At 47.7% G+C, this 15,719-nt stretch overlaps 1 protein-coding gene across 1 annotated transcript in view; it reads right to left on the bottom strand.

Moving 5' to 3' along the window:
- Nucleotides 1-14,216: 14,216 nt before the first annotated feature.
- Nucleotides 14,217-15,719, bottom strand: part of LOC107113918 (potassium voltage-gated channel subfamily A member 6-like) — a 15,583-nt gene continuing 14,080 nt past the window's right edge. Inside the window, exons 2-3 of the mRNA XM_015415321.1 lie at nucleotides 15,171-15,690; nucleotides 14,217-15,113 (exon numbers count right to left, since the gene is read on the bottom strand). Of these exons, the coding sequence (XP_015270807.1) occupies nucleotides 14,217-15,113; nucleotides 15,171-15,690 (1,417 nt within the window). The remainder of the gene's footprint in view (nucleotides 15,114-15,170; nucleotides 15,691-15,719) is intronic.

Below are 15,719 nucleotides of genomic sequence, written 5' to 3' on the forward strand. Positions count from 1 at the left end.
TTTGCTGCTGGACATGCACAGAATTCTCCACGCAGCAGCAAGAATGGGGAAACAAGTCCCTCCCCTAGCGCTATTTTTTAAAAAACATTTTAAACTGTCTATTGAAGATTAAGATAAAAACAATGCAGTACTTAGTAAAGCATGAATGAAAACAATTACGAAACAATCATTAAGTTTGTGGCGAAGCAAGGATCGGCATTATAAATTATCTGCTAATTTTGAGCTTATCAAATAATTAAAAAGAAAAAGAAATGGGAGTTTGAGCCAGTTTCCCCAAGATCGTCCAGCTACTTAATGGTAAAGAGATAAGGTGTGTGGACCAATGAAAAGTGCTTCCTGCAAGCTTCCTTCTAGATCAGCAAAAGCATCTGTCACAGTGACCATTTGGCCATAATATTAGTAGAGCTAACCTGTCCATCTTGCTGTGCAATCCAGTCTGAGGTCTTGTCCAGTAAAAAATATCCCCATTCCCTAGCGCTATTTCAGCATGGAAAACAGCCAGCAGCCGGGAGCAGGAACCCTTCTTCTCCCTGAGGTGGCGTTCTGAGCCCAAACAGGCTCTGCTTTATTTTTTCAACAGCTATTTCTTACAGCTGCTTTGCCACTGAGGAGAACCTGAGCTGAGTCAGGGAAACACAGTCTGGGGAACACAGACCCAACCCTTTCAAAATGTGAAGGCCTACATTGGTCCTCCTGAGGGAACAGCAGCCCAGCAAACACCGCATGTTCTGACTATCCCAATTTCCCCAAAACAGCTGCTATTTGATACAGTAAAGGTAAAGGTTTCCCTTGCTCCAAAGCCCATCAAACCTGACTCTAGGGGGCAGCGCTCATCTCCATTTCCAAGCCAAAGAGCCAGCACTGTCCGAAGGCTTCTCCGTGGTCATATTGCCAGCATGACTAAATGCCAAGGTGCACAGGACTGATACACATCCCTGCTAAATCAGTATCCCTGTTCTTCCCTTTAGAAAAATTGCATGTGCTCGCATAGCACTTGAGAAGTCAGATTGCTGGTGGTTGCACCAAGCAGGTGAAATAGCAAGGCGGGGAGAGATCCAAACCAGAAAGCACCAGACAGTTAGCAATGCTTGGTAGGTCTGACTGTTAGGTAGAGTTTTGGGGCAATCCCAGAACAAGGGTCTCCAACCTTTTTGAGCCTGCAGCAGACACCTTTGGGATTCTGACACAGGGTGGTGGGTACAATAACAAAATGGCTGCCGCAGGAGGCCAGGGCCAACTACAAAGAATTGGGGAACAAGGTTATGCAGAACTATAATAGTAACATTTCAGGCAGAAGCTCTGTATAACAGGATGCCTTTTAACCTCCACAGCCAATCAGATCTCCAGAAATCAATCAGAAGCTGTGCTGGGCAAAAGCCCTACCTGGGCCTGTCTGCTTTCTGAAAACACCTGGTGGGTGCCAAGAAAGGCAGCAGTGGGAGCCATGGGACGTTTGGAGACCCTTGTCCTAGAGTGTCCCTCTGTGTAGAGACACCACTTCCAGGTTTTCAGCCGGAAATGGCATTGTGGCATCGTGTGATGTCATTCCTGCATGTCTCTGCCCCCCAGATCCTCCCACCAGCAACCCTGCACTGACTTCTAATGAAAACCGTTGCAATGAGTGCAAACTCTGCATGGGTGGTGGATTCCAGGCTGACAAGCATCTAAAGAGCTTTTACAATGAGTCCCGGCAGGCAGATGGCATGAAAGGACATTGCACGCCAAATGTCTTTTTTTATAGCTGCTGTTTTAATGGTCATTGCTTTATCAAATTGTTTTATATTGCTGCTACCTGTCTTGAGTCCTGAGATGCCCAGGAGAAAAGTGGGTAGATAAATATCTCCCTTATATATAAAAGCCGAATGGTGGTGGCACTTCTCTAGAACATTCCACACGCTCCGGAATTGGTTGGTGCCCTCGTGTGTCACTCAGTATCTGTCCCTATCCACTGGCTGCATTCCTTGAGTCTCGCCTCCAACATTCTAAACAGTTTGCTGTTCCCCTCCCCCCCCATAGCCAGTCAGGACACAGAGGTTATTTGCATATGCAGCCTCATTGGCCTTTGCCTCGGAACACAGAGGTCGTTTGCATATGCGACTTGATTGGCTTTTGCCTCTAACATTCTAAACAGTTTGCTGTTCCCCTCCCCCCCCATAGCCAGTCAGGACACAGAGGTTATTTGCATATGCAGCCTCATTGGCCTTTGCCTCGGAACACAGAGGTCGTTTGCATATGCGACTTGATTGGCTTTTGCCTCTAACATTCTAAACAGTTTGCTGTTCCCCTCCCCCCCCATAGCCAGTCAGGACACAGAGGTTATTTGCATATGCAGCCTCATTGGCCTTTGCCTCGGAACACAGAGGTCGTTTGCATATGCGACTTGATTGGCTTTTGCCTCTAACATTCTAAACAGTTTGCTGTTCTGAGGTAAAATGTGACCAATCTCCAGGTGAGGGCTGGAAATCACTCAAAATTACAACTGTTCTTTAGGTAGCAGAGATCACTTCCTCTGGAGAAAATGGTGGACTCAGTGTTATTATACCCTGCTGAGGTCGCCACAGCAAATTGACACTGATTGTCCAAGGCCGGGGCACCTGCCCAGAGCCTCTTTCTAGAGGCCGTTGTATTTATTTCCACAACAGACCTTTTTCCTAGTTTAAAATAAACAAACAGAAGCCCTCCTTCATCACCCAGCACAAATGTAATCAGTAATAATCATGGGGGGGAGCACCTTCTGTTTATTCAATTGCGAGCTAACTCACATACTTCCATCACTACCCTCAAAACTGCACTTATTTTTAAGCTTATGCAATATCCAATATGAACTGAGTTGAGTGATGGAGCAGAGATCTATCATTGGCTATTAGCCACAATGTACAGAAGGAACACTATGCCTGGGGCAGTGATGCTCTGTATTCTTGGTGCTTGAGGAGGGGCAACAGTGGGAGGGCTTCTAGAGTTCTGGCCCCACTGGTGGACCTCCTGATGGCACCTAGGTTTTGGCCACTGAGTGGCCCAAGTGTCGGACTGGATGGGCCACTGGCCTGATCCAACATGGCTTCTCTTATGTTCTTATGACAACAGAATTCATTAACTGGTGAAATCTACCCTGTTTCCCCGAAAATAAGACCTACTCCAAAAATAAGCCCTAGCAGGATTTCTATGCATTTGTGGTATAAACCCTAGTGTGTCTTCTTGAGGAAAAAGAAATATAAGACAGTGTCTTATTTTCGGGGAAATACGGTAGGAGAAAATGGTTAATCGGCTGAGCCAGCTCTGATGAGGGGAGGGAGTGTTGAACAAAAGGAGGCCAAACCGGGAGAGGTCTATGGACCAAACTATAGATGGTGAAAGCATTGCCTTTGAATTTTGTTCTTTTCTTCCGCAAAGACTTCATTTGAACCGGGATGGCTAATTGCATCAGCATCAAAAGACAACACATCAAAAAGACAACACATCTCTTGTTTCTTGAACGTGGCTTCTGTTCTGCAAACTGCAAACTCTGAGCATGTCTAAAAGCAACAGCAGCCACTAATGTTGCAATTCTACCCATAAATGTTTTTTTCTTTTCTCCCCAGAGAACCTAATGCGATAAGCTGAATGGAACTCCAGCTTCCAGATGCTGGCTTCACAGAATCTGGAATTCAACTGAATCCCCACCAGCTGAGCATCAGCCCTTTCATGCTGATTTTTACAATGCAACTATATACATGCGCATGTGTGTAAGGACACACTTGCAGAATATTTGGCGTATGCAAACAGAGGATAAAGATTCAAGAAATAGGCAATATGCTTTTGCAGTCAGTATTCCGTTCAGCTGTCTGAAAAAAAGGAAGTGAGTCAGAGGGAAACTGAATTAATGTAGACATCAAGTCACAGCTGGAAACAGGCACTGCCTTCTGGTACTGGAAAGTGTCAGTTACGTTGCAGCCAACTTACTGCGACCCCTTAGGACAGGGGTGTCAAACTCATTTGTTACGAGGGCCAGATCTCACATAAATGTCACTTTGTCAGACCGGGCCGTGTGTGCCATAAAACGTAATGCCAGGTACCAGAGATATAAACTGTATAATGGACAGTGGCTGGCAAACTCCAAGTTGGTGTATCCTCACTGCAAGGCCCCATGGGTTGGGAAGGGGCTGCAGAGGAAAACCCACATAGGCAGACTGGAGAGGCAGCAGGGCAGCACTGGGCGGATGCTACCACAAGGCTTGACTGCTGCAAAGCTTGTTCTGCTGTGCTGAAGCCACAATGGAGTGGCTCCGCCCACTCCACCCAGCACTCCCTCCCTTGCATCAGTTGCTCGTGGGCCGCGTAAGAGCCCTGGATGGGCCAGTTCCAGCCCCCAGGCCTTATGTTTGACACCCCAGCCTTAGGGTTTTCAAGACAAGAGACCATCAGAGTTGGTTGGCCCTTGCCTGCCTTTGAGTTATGGCCCTGCACTTCCTTGGTGGTCTCTCATCCAAGAACTAACCAGTGCAGACCCCGCTTAGCTTCCGAGATCTGCAGAGATCAAGCAAAGCTGGGCCATCCAGGTCAGGACCACAGCCTTATACTTGACTACAAAACCAAGCCCTTTTAATCATAACCTCTACTTCTTGCTTTTTTTGAACCACTGGCCAGCCACTTTGAAGAACGTATCCCAGGGCCACTAAGTATGTTTAGGAGCCTTGTGAAGGACTAGAGTATAATACCTCTCTTACTAGTCCCACCATCTACATATTTCATGACATAAAGATTTCTAAAAGTCTATTACTGATAGTGGCTCGCAAAGTGAAAACAATAAAATCCTGAAAACACCAACGGAAGAATTATCAACAAACCCTAAAACCAGCTACGTAAACAAGGTGTGTGCCTATGTGTTTGTGAAGTCCCATCAACTAGGTTTCCCCTGCAGGCTGCACACCATAATTAGGAACTTCCTCACTGTAATTTGAAGGACAGAAAAAGAAGGGGAAGCTTACCGATTTCTGTTGCCGAAGCAGATCTGCACGAACACCATTGTTGCCTTTTCCTCCAGACGATCGCTGAGTTCTGTTGAGCACAGTATGAAAAAGGCCTCCTTTTCCAGCTTTATGTTCTGTTCTGCTGAATCCCCTTGGCAAGAGTTCTTCATCTCCACGGGAAGCTTGCTACATTAAGTTTAACATCACTGGTAGGGGCTTTCCAGTTAATTCCCTTTCAGCCGTACACAAACCCAGCATCTTCTCATGAGCTGTATGTTAGGAGCAGAGCAGGGGGGGATATTCACAAATCCCAAGCCACAAATTCTTTCAACTGGGAATTAAAGCCTCATCCATAAAGGTCCATGCACAACATCCCAAGAAAACAATGGATTACAAATTCGGCACATCAGGTGCTTCCATAAGGTATCCACTCATTATCTTCCTCCCCCCCCCCATGCACAGATTCTAATTAAGAAATTTATTCTCATGTGTTCAGTCTCCAGACAACAAGGAACTCTCTACAATGTTCATGTTTTCTGCAGGTGGAACCTAATTCAAATAAACACAACATTTCACATTAACTGCCTTTGCGTAACCTTTACAATAAACGTGGAATGAAGGAATTACTAGAAATGCTTCTGAAATTCTCATCTGAATTTCTCCCCTGGTTCTGAAGGCTTGTTTCCAAAGTGGAGCTGCTACACTGGAAATCCTCCATAGCTGCACTGTATATATCCTCCGTAGTTGCACTTTACACTATGCACACTTCACCACAGCTTTCAGCTCCTTCAGTTCATGCATGACTTTCCTCCACATCTAAATCATCAACATGCTCACTGATAACTCCAAAGAAAAAATCTTGATGTGATTATATATACGATTTATCGAGGGTTTTTTTGTGTGCGTATAGCATTTTACCAATGGGCTTGCGCATATGTGTGCAAATCTTGGCATCATACATACAATCAGCTCAAGCTTGTGTTTTTGTGCCACGTTTCTTTAATGCACATGTGGGTACTGGTGCACAAGAGTGAGGAGGAAGTGTGGATAATGCTGTGCCCTACCACAAGTCGCTTCTGGGAATACTGGTACAAATTCTCCTCTGTGAACTGGAAAGCATGGTAAAGAGCAGCGGAAATCAAAAGAGAGAGCCCATAGAACGGAAGAGTGAAACCTGGTGCATCGTGTTCTGGGAGCTCCATGCATCCCTGCCTCATGGGGGCACTATTCCGATCAGGACTGCGGCATGGGACAAAGGCCTTCCCCCGAGGACCACTCTTCCAATCTGAAATGGCCCCTCTTTGCTGTGTTGGGGGAACTGACCAATCAGCTTCAGTAGTACATGCGCATCCCCCCAACAGGGCGAATAGCAGCTTATGCAACCACTTCAGGTGAAGAAAAGGACACTGGAAGCTAATCCCCACCGTGCTGATAGCAGTCTGGCCATTTCGTGCCCACAAAGCCCAGTGTTCCCACAACACATAGGTTAGAACCCATAACATGTAGTCAGGCTCTGCCCTAACTTGGATAGCCCAGCTTAGCCCAATCTTGTCAGATCTCAGAAGCTAAGTACTTGGTTAGTACTTGGATGGGAGACCACCGAGGATGTCCATGATTGCTACGCAGAGGAAGTCAATGGCAAACCCCCTTGGTTCATCTCTTGCCTCGGAAAACCTACAAGGTAGCAATAAGTCACTGCATCGTATGGATCTTTCCAGTACCACCAGGTAGGCCCTGTCAGACTGTACTTTTATGGATGTTACACTATAAATTTACAAGCTGAGGGCCTGTGAGAAACGACAGAAGGAAGAACAATGTAGAAATACACACACACAGCCTCCAGGTTTCTATTAAACACACAGTTAGACTTGAGTCCAGTAGCAGATCGGAGACCAACAAAAGTTTCAGGGTATCAGCTTTCAAGAGTCAAAGCTCCCTTCTCACTTTCAGTCTTGAACATTCATACCCTGAAACTCTTGGTGGTCTCTAAGGTGCTGCTGAACACAAACATAACTGTTCTGCTACAGACCAACACAGTGACCCTCTGAAACTATAAATGCACAGGGTCTAGAGCACGGACTAGCTTTCAACATGCCGTGCCTTCAGAAGCACACTCCATTGTCATCAGCCTGCTCTTTGGAAGAAGGAGAGCAGGTTTTTATATCCTGCTTTTCTCTACCCGAAGGAGTCTCAAAGAGGCTTACCATTGCCTTCCCTTCCTCTCCCCACAACAGGCCCCTTGAGGGGTAGGTGGGGTTGAGAGAGTTCTGAGAGACCTGTCATTGGCCCAGGGTCACCCAGCAGGTATCATGTGTCTCAAAAGGGCTTACAATTGCCTTGCCTTCCCTTTCCCACAACAGGCCCCTTGTGAGGCAGGTGGGGCTGAGAGAGTTCTGAGAGAACTGGGACTGGCCCATGGTCACCCAGCAGGCTTCATATGGAGGAGGTGTGGGGAATCAAACCTGGTGCTCTAGAGTCCACCACTCTTAACCACACTAAAGCTTCTTTTTCTTTCACTTCATTTATAAGAGTCATTTTTAAAATATATCTGGGGACCCCCCCCCAAAAAAAATGTGTAGGTGTTTGTGGGGCGGCCAATCTGCTGCTTTCATAACCATAAGGGAAGTCATCCACTTTTCTGTTCGGAAGAGTAACATTAGCTTTATTCCACTTTGGCTATTAAGGGTCCCCCAAAAGAATCCTGGTTAACAGTGGTTTGCCGATGCTCACAAGAACCTTATGTAAGAGATCTCTAGCCCACCATCACAACCACCAGAGATCTACAGATGCCAGGATTCCCTGGAAGAGGAAGTTATTGTTAAACCATTTTAAGCCTGCAGTGTCAAACTACACTAAATATAAAAATGGCATCCAGAAATCTCATCAGTTATGGAATTACTGCCCTGTTGTTATAAATACTTTTCATGCTCATGTAATGCCAAATACGTCTGCACAGTCTATCTACAGTCTTCCCACACCTTTTGAACCCCAACACCCATCTCTGATTTGAAATCATGCCTTCAAACATTTCTACAGCTCCCAAATTGCCAGGAAACCAGTGCACAATCGCTCATTACAAAGCACAAAGAGATCAGGCAGCTTGAGCAGGAAAACCTCCCAGAGGTTGGGGCCCTGAAATCCTAAACATCTCGCTGAGGAACTAAGTCCTATGGAAGGTTTCCTTCCAAGGAAGTACGTTTGGGCAGTAATCTGCTAGAGGACAGAAATGAAGATGAGAAAGACGTTATTTTTATTCTCTGCAATCTTTTCCAAGGAACGATGTTTGCTTCTGGAAAGCTGGAATATTAAGCCAGGCTGTTTGGTACTTGAAAGACAGAGTTAGCAGGTACAGAAAACCATTCGGGGAGGTTGTTATGGAAACCAGTCCCGAAAGATGCTTTCTTTCCACACATGTTCCACAAGGCTGTACTGACTTCAGGGCAGCTAAAGAGAGATGTGGAATGGGCAGGGTTTGTGGGGTGTTTTTTTTTTAGAAAGCACTTCAGGGACTCTTAGTCCCATCTGCATTTCCTAGGAATTAAGATGTCTTAGGGCATGTTTTTGTAAAGGTGAGAGCAAGGTGCATTTTGCTCTGCCCGTTTGTAACAGCTGGTGTTCTTTAACCTGGGAGGCTGCCTGTATAAACTACAGGTCCAAAGTAATTTTAAACTGGGGGGGAGACGCTGAGGTAAACTTGGAAAAGGCCTATTGTAAACCAAGGGGAAACAACAAATCTCTAAATACAAATCATCTAAGGTATTCAATTCCCAATTACTTTGTTTTTTAAAGAATTTTTAAAAGTAGAGAAAAAGAAGTTGGGCTCCACAAATTGCTGTGTGAGGAAAGAATAATTTCTAACCCCACCCCAGTGACAAAGATTGTATTTTCACCCCCCATTCCAAGATGCTTTAAACTGTGAGGGAATCCAGAGGGGTAGACATTTTAGTCTGTAGCAGCCAAATAATGCAGGGGTTCCGGGAAGCCTTAAGAGAAATGAGCTCCGATGCATGAAACCTTCTGGAAGAATAAAGCTACCACCAGATCCCTATTTGAAGGGGCTCTGTTTCCTTCATCACTGACAAGAGTTGCTGGGGGAGGTGATTAACTTTAGGACTGGAGAAAGTTCTTTTCTTCTGATCCTCATACCTTTCCACCAGGAATCAGAGCCCTTAAAAGCGTTCAAAACTACAGAGGAGAAGGGAGGAGGAATTCAGAGATGGGAGAGGTGGATTTCACAGTACCCATCTACCAGTCCTAAATCCTTTCCAAAATCCTATATAGTATTAGGGTGTTATCTTTACTCCCCCCTTCAATTTACACCCAGCTGTCCCTAGCATTCTCTGGCTTTGATGGAAGAGGTGGGCAATACATACACTGAGTTTCCTCAGGTTTCACATTGTCATCTTTTAAACTTACGGCCTGATTTTCAGCAGCGTACCAGGGGTAGCCCCTTAGCTTTATTGGTGGATGGCATGTGGGGTTTTCAAGGCAAGAGAAAGTTTGCCACTGCTTTCCTCTGCAGTGATCCTGGACTTCCTTGGAGGTCTCCCATCCAAATACTAACCAGGACCGACCTTGTTTAGCTTCCAAGATCTGACAAGAGAAGACTAGCCTGGGAAATCCAGGTCAGGACAGTATATTTCCTTAGGACAAACCAAAATGACACAAACCATTGTGGGGAGCGGTGGCACAGAGGATTTATCCTTTGGTTAACGTAGTAACATCTGAGCTGAACAGGCTTGCTGTCAGTTCTAGCCCCACGCTGGTGTGAGCTGCCAGCCTTGTCCCCAGCTCGCCATCTACCCAGCGGTTCGAAAGATTCGGCGGGTAGATAAAATGCGTACCACTCCTTAGAGAGAGTCCAGTGGTAAGAGCCATACTTGGGGGCCCTGTGGGGTGGAGCGGTGTTAGCTGGTGAACGGAAGTCCAGCTCACATGATGGAAAGCCTAGAGAGATCTCTTTGGCGTTAAGATAAAGCCTGTAATGGGCCGTCCGGCCAGGCGATGGCAGTGTGGTGCTACAACTCAAGGAGTCTGGAGAAAGCTGATGCCATCAAAACTCGGCCGAGAAAAATGCCGTTCCAGATCACGTCTCATCTGCATCTGAACGAAACCCTCGTTGGCGGTGAATGTGTGCAATTTAAGACGTATATATGTTGTCCTCCCTTACCCCATATTGCATTGTTAGTCCCTTGTGAAAAATGAGTAACTGTAAATCGCTCAGAGCCAGCAAGCTCTGCAGGATTGAGCGATCAATAAATTGAAAGATTATTATTGTTGTTGTTATGCGAGCTTTCAAGCTCACCAGAACTTTTCCTCAGGCTAGATGTTACAAAATATAAAAAGACAGAAGGGTGGAAAGCAAATTTCTATCTTTTACAAATGTTGTAGCTTCCAGACTGAGAGACAGTTCTGGTGAACCGAAAAGTTTGGACAATGTTTTGTGCCAATTTGGTTGGTCCTCACAAAACATATAATATGGATATCATTCTTGCTTTGGGATTCTGAGTGGGTGAACACAGCTGTGCAGCTTTCTACGGACTGTATCCTATCATCTGCAGCGTCTGGCTTCGTGATAAGGAGAAATTTACCGCACAGAGTCAAGAAACCTTGGGGGGGGGGGGCCCTGACCTGGATAGCCCAGGCAAGCCCGATCTCGTCAGATCTCGAAAGCGAAGCAGGGCCGACCCTGGCAAGTATTTGAATGGGAGACCTCCACAGACCTCTGCCAGGAGGCACAGGCAGGCTATCAAGCCACTTCTCTGAACGTCCTCCATGCCCCAGTAGGAGTCGCCAGAGGTCGCCTTGACTTCTAGGCATGGGCACACACGCACACACAAATGCAAAAATACCCCCGAAAGAGAAATCTCTGGGGGACTTTTCCTCTCCACTAGATACCCAGAAATGAACACATTATCCCAAGGTGATCTCTGTCACCTTGCAGTATCTTGGTCACTTGTTCTCATTCTGCCAAGCAGTCAAGCGAATTTAACCACCCATCAGGAGGTAAAATACATGAAAAATGGTTTCTTGGATGAGCTCACAAAACTTGCTTACTCAGTAGCTACACATACATCATGGTACATTTCCACTGGGTAAATAGCTGCGAGAGTTCATCCTTGGACAGTTCATTTAAAAAAACACCTAATTTTAAAGACATTTACTCAATGGTCTTAAGACACACTTTTAAAGCTAATGCTTGTGGCTATCATGAGCATACTGCCTGGAAAAATCTCCTTCTCTTAAATCACGCCGTCACTTTTTTTGTTTGTTTGGTTGCTGTCACATCACAGCTGACTTATGGCAACCCCATGGAGTTTTCAAGGCAAAAAATGATCAGGGGTGGGGTGATTCTGCATTGGCTTTACCCTCCGTTTTTTTTAACGAAATCCACAGTGGAACAAAAATTCCCCTCTGCCTTGCATGCTGCTTTCACTTTCTTTGATCATTGGATTTTATGGTACCCTCTACACTGCATGCCACTTTTGCTTTCTTTGATCATTGGATTTTATGGTACCCTCTACACTGCATGCTGCTTTCACTTTCTTTGATCATTGGATTTTATGGTACCTTCCGCACTGATTTATGGCCATTCAGGAGTGACTTTGCAGTCAGTATGGCGTTGCCCCAGGGTATTTAAATGTGGTTTTGAGCTGCACTTTTCCCTCCCAGTTGACAAAATGTGAAGTGAATGCTAGGTGCCAAATCTCCCGTGGTTTGCCATTGCCTGTCTCCATGTCATGACCTTGGTCTTCCTTCTAAATACTGACCAGGGCCAAGCCTGCTTAACTTCCAAGGTCTGATAAGATCTAGCTATCCTATGCTATCCAGGTCAGGGTGTAATTAGTTTTACAATCTTTCACATTGTAACAAAATGCACAAATGACCACACTGCTCCTTCTTTTTTGTTCGCACACCCACAGTAAGGTCATTTCATACACTGCCCAGCAACAAACTCAGGTTTTCCCCATCAAATACCAAAACGGACAATCCTAGCTGTCTGGTGAATGTACCTCTAAGATCAAACCTTTAAAAAGTGGCTCACTGCGTTCATACTTAAAACTGTTTAGGTATCCAACTAAAATATGTAATTACACAGTGACTCGATAATGCCTCAATTTCCCTTACAAAAACCTTGAGGGTGTGGTGTGTGCTTCCTTTTTCATACAAAATCATGTCCTGATTGTTGCATGAAAAGCTGCCATACACATGGCCAGCATATGGTTCACCAGACCCAGTATTTCCAACTCCAACTGGCAGCAGCTTTCCAAGAATCCCAGCCCAGTTGTTGCTCAGCTTTGCTAACTGAGATCCGGTGAATTGGAAAGGACAGGAATCCATCCTGGAACCTTCTGGCACAGAAGATCCTTCCCAAGGACCACAGCAGCGCTTCTCTGGACTATGCTGAGGTAGGGTTTCTTAAACCTGACACAGGGTGAAGACAGATGTGATATTTTAAGCAGCAGGGGCAATTTGTAAATATCCCTGCTGAAATTCAGTCCAGTTCCAACATACTGTTCCTTTCTAGGGTCCAGGCTGGGCAGACAGCCAGTTCCGTAAATTTTGCATCAGAAGCTGGCTGTGACTGGCATGAATTGGCTAGTACCCATACCGTCACTGAGGAACCCCTCTTCCCGCCAAGGCTTGCAGCAGATTTTCACTTTGCAAAATGCTTTTTTTTTTTAAATGAACAAGGTGGTAAATAAATGGATACTGTGTACATGCAGCACTTTGGAAAATAAAGATAGGCAGTCCACCTGAAGAATGGGGGAGGGTCTAGCATCATGGCTTGAATCAGCAGCCAGTTCACTGGTAGTGACAGCTGTCATTTCAGCTGCAAAATTAAATGGCTAGGGGGCCACTGACAGCTTTTTTTATACCTCAAGTCTGCCTTTAGCCCTGCTCTGAGTTACGCAGCTGGCAATTATAATGGAGTCCATTTACGCGAGTGCAGAAATGGGTACATGGAACATAAAGCACATGTCATTCCATTTCCTCCTTCCGCTTCTAGACACAACATAAAACATCTGGGCTCAGCCATGTTTCCTGCAAAGGAAGGCACGTGTATACAAAACTGGTAATGCCCACAGGAAACCAAAAGCCAAACTGGCTTAGAAAGGCTGCCCGCACCCACAGAATGAGGAATTGCTACGCTTGTTTCCATTGCACCTTTTGACTGGGCAGGCCCAAACGGGCCCAACCCAAGCAGCAGAACAGGTGGCTCCAAGCTAACAGGGAAACCCTCCCTCTTGCCCCCTGGGGCAATAGGGTCTGTGACGTGGGGGCAACTGATCCCCCCTCCACTTCCCCAATTGCCTCCCCCGTAGATCACAAATGTATCCTTTCACCTGCATAGAGCAGGGGGAAAGGGGCTCTCATTGAGAAAACTCTTGAGGAGCCCACACAGCCCCGGAATGGCCTGGGGTGGAGGGTAGGTGTGCCCCTGCCCACCCTTTATGCCTAGTATTCCTCTTGCACCATTTGTTTGCATGGAGCATAGTTTACAATTGGGGAAATCCCCAAGATGAAACGCAATTTCCCCCTATGCCCACTAACTGGGAGATGCATGGGCGAGACGCGGAAGGCTGGCAAAATTAATCTCCTCCGATGCCAGCAAGATAACCAGCCTTGCTCCTGGGCAAGCTCCAGATGTCGAGGCTGTTTGATGGCAACCCGGCGGGCTCTCTCTCCACCTTGTGCATCCAGCTCCGCAGGGCACAGAGCCCAAATCAAAGGGAACCTTGTCGGTGTGCCGATCCCTACGGCTACCATGCCCTATGCAGAGTTCCTGTTACTCGAAGGGCACATCACAGAGGCCAGGACTGATTGGGCAGGAAAGGATATAATGTACATTTTCAGGCAGATGTGCCTGAAGCCCATACAGCCGATACCTAAACAAACCGCAACCTTGCCTTGCCTTTCCACTTCAGTTTTTTGTTTGTAGATAAGAAACATTTATCCACAGGGTAGCTGCCAAAATGAAAAGGTTCCCACTTCCAGAAGGCAACGACCACATGACAGGTGGTTGCCCCAGGACTGGGACAGAGGATATAATAATCCACTGCAGAAGGGTAGACGGCAAAACAAACCAGTTGCTTTTTTTGTTCTGAGGAGCATAAAATAATTTCCAGTTGCACAGACTTGGTGCTTGCACTGTTCCCTCTGCTGTGAAAACAGAGGGGATCGACAGCAGTCCGAGGAGCTTGGAGGCAGCTGGTCTCTCACCAGAAGGCGCTCTTCCTTGCGACCTTGACACACCCCACCAAGCCGTCAGACTTCCGTTAACACTTTGTTCTCCTTATAAGCCTGGTTGCCGGCTGGAATAAAGTTGGAGTACTTCATTGATTCTAAGTCTTCTGCATCCAGAAAGTCAGACTTGCTGAGCGACTGGCTGCTCTCCCCTTTCCTGGGCTCAGAGAAGGGCGACTGCTGCTGGCCACAGGTGACATGAGTGTACTGGGCCTGCTCCTCCTGGTCCGTTTCTCGGTGGTAGAAGTAGTTGAAGTTGGACACGATGACCGGCACCGGCAAGGCAATGGTGAGCACGCCCGCAATGGCACACAGTGACCCAACGATCTTGCCCCCAATAGTCATGGGGTACATGTCTCCATAGCCCACTGTGGTCATGGACACGACCGCCCACCAAAAAGCATCCGGTATGCTCGTGAATAAGGAATCCGGGTCATCGGTCTCGGCAAAATAGACGGCGCTGGAGAAGAGGATCACCCCGATGAAAAGGAAGAAGATGAGGAGCCCCAGTTCCCTCATGCTGGCCTGGAGGGTCTTCCCCAGGATCTGCAGCCCCTTGGAGTGCCTGGAGAGCTTGAAGATCCGGAAGACCCGGACCAGGCGGATGACCCGGAGGATGGCCAAGGACATGGCCTGCTGCTGACCCCCGTTACCGGCGCTGCCGGGCTGCTCTCTCTTCTGCTGCTCCTGAGCCAGCTCCGTGCCCAGGGTGATGAAGTAGGGAATGATGGCCACAATGTCAATGATGTTCATGATGTTCCTGGAGAACTCGGGCTTGCTGGGGCAGGCGAAGAAGCGCACCAGCAGCTCGAAGGAGAACCAGATGATGCAGAGGGTCTCGATGAGGAAGAAGGGATCGGTGAAGAAGGGGCTGGTCCCAGCTTGGGGGTGGGCAGGCGACGGGGTCCCCCCCTCCGGCTGCAGGGGGAGCAAGAAGAGAGGGTCCTCGTTGTGTAAGTCCTGTCGGAAGCTCACCCGGGTGCGGTCTCGCAAGCTCCCGGAAGCCCCCTTGCTCTCCTGGCGGAACTCGGGCAAGGTCTCCAGGCAGAAGATGACGATGGAGATGAGGATGACCAGGACGGAGACGATGGCGATGCCCCGGGCTGGCCCGGAGCTCTCCGGGTACTCGAAGAGGAGCCACACCTGGCGCTGGAAGTGGGCCTGGGGAAGGGGCTTCTCCTCCTCCTGGATGAAGCCCTCGTCCTCGCGGAAGGTCTCGATGGCCTCCTGGCCCAGCTGGTAGAAGCGGATCTCCTCCAGGAAGATGTCCAAGGGCACGTGGACGGGTCTGCGGAGCCGCCCGCCGGACTGGTAGTAGTAGAGGATGGCGTCGAAGCTGGGCCGGTTGCGGTCGAAGAAGTACTCGTTGCGGAGGGGGTCGAAGTAGCGCACGCGGCGGCTCGGGTCGCCCAGCAGCGTGTCCGGAAAGACGGCCAAGGTGCGCAGCTGCGTCTCGAAGCGCAGCCCGGAGATGTTGATCACCAGCCGCTCGCTGCTGCAACAGCAACTGGACCCGCTGCCGCC

The sequence above is a fragment of the Gekko japonicus genome, unplaced genomic scaffold, assembly GCF_001447785.1.
Source record: "Gekko japonicus isolate JY-2015 unplaced genomic scaffold, Gekko_japonicus_V1.1 scaffold600, whole genome shotgun sequence".
NCBI classification, from domain to species: Eukaryota; Metazoa; Chordata; class Lepidosauria; order Squamata; family Gekkonidae; genus Gekko; species Gekko japonicus.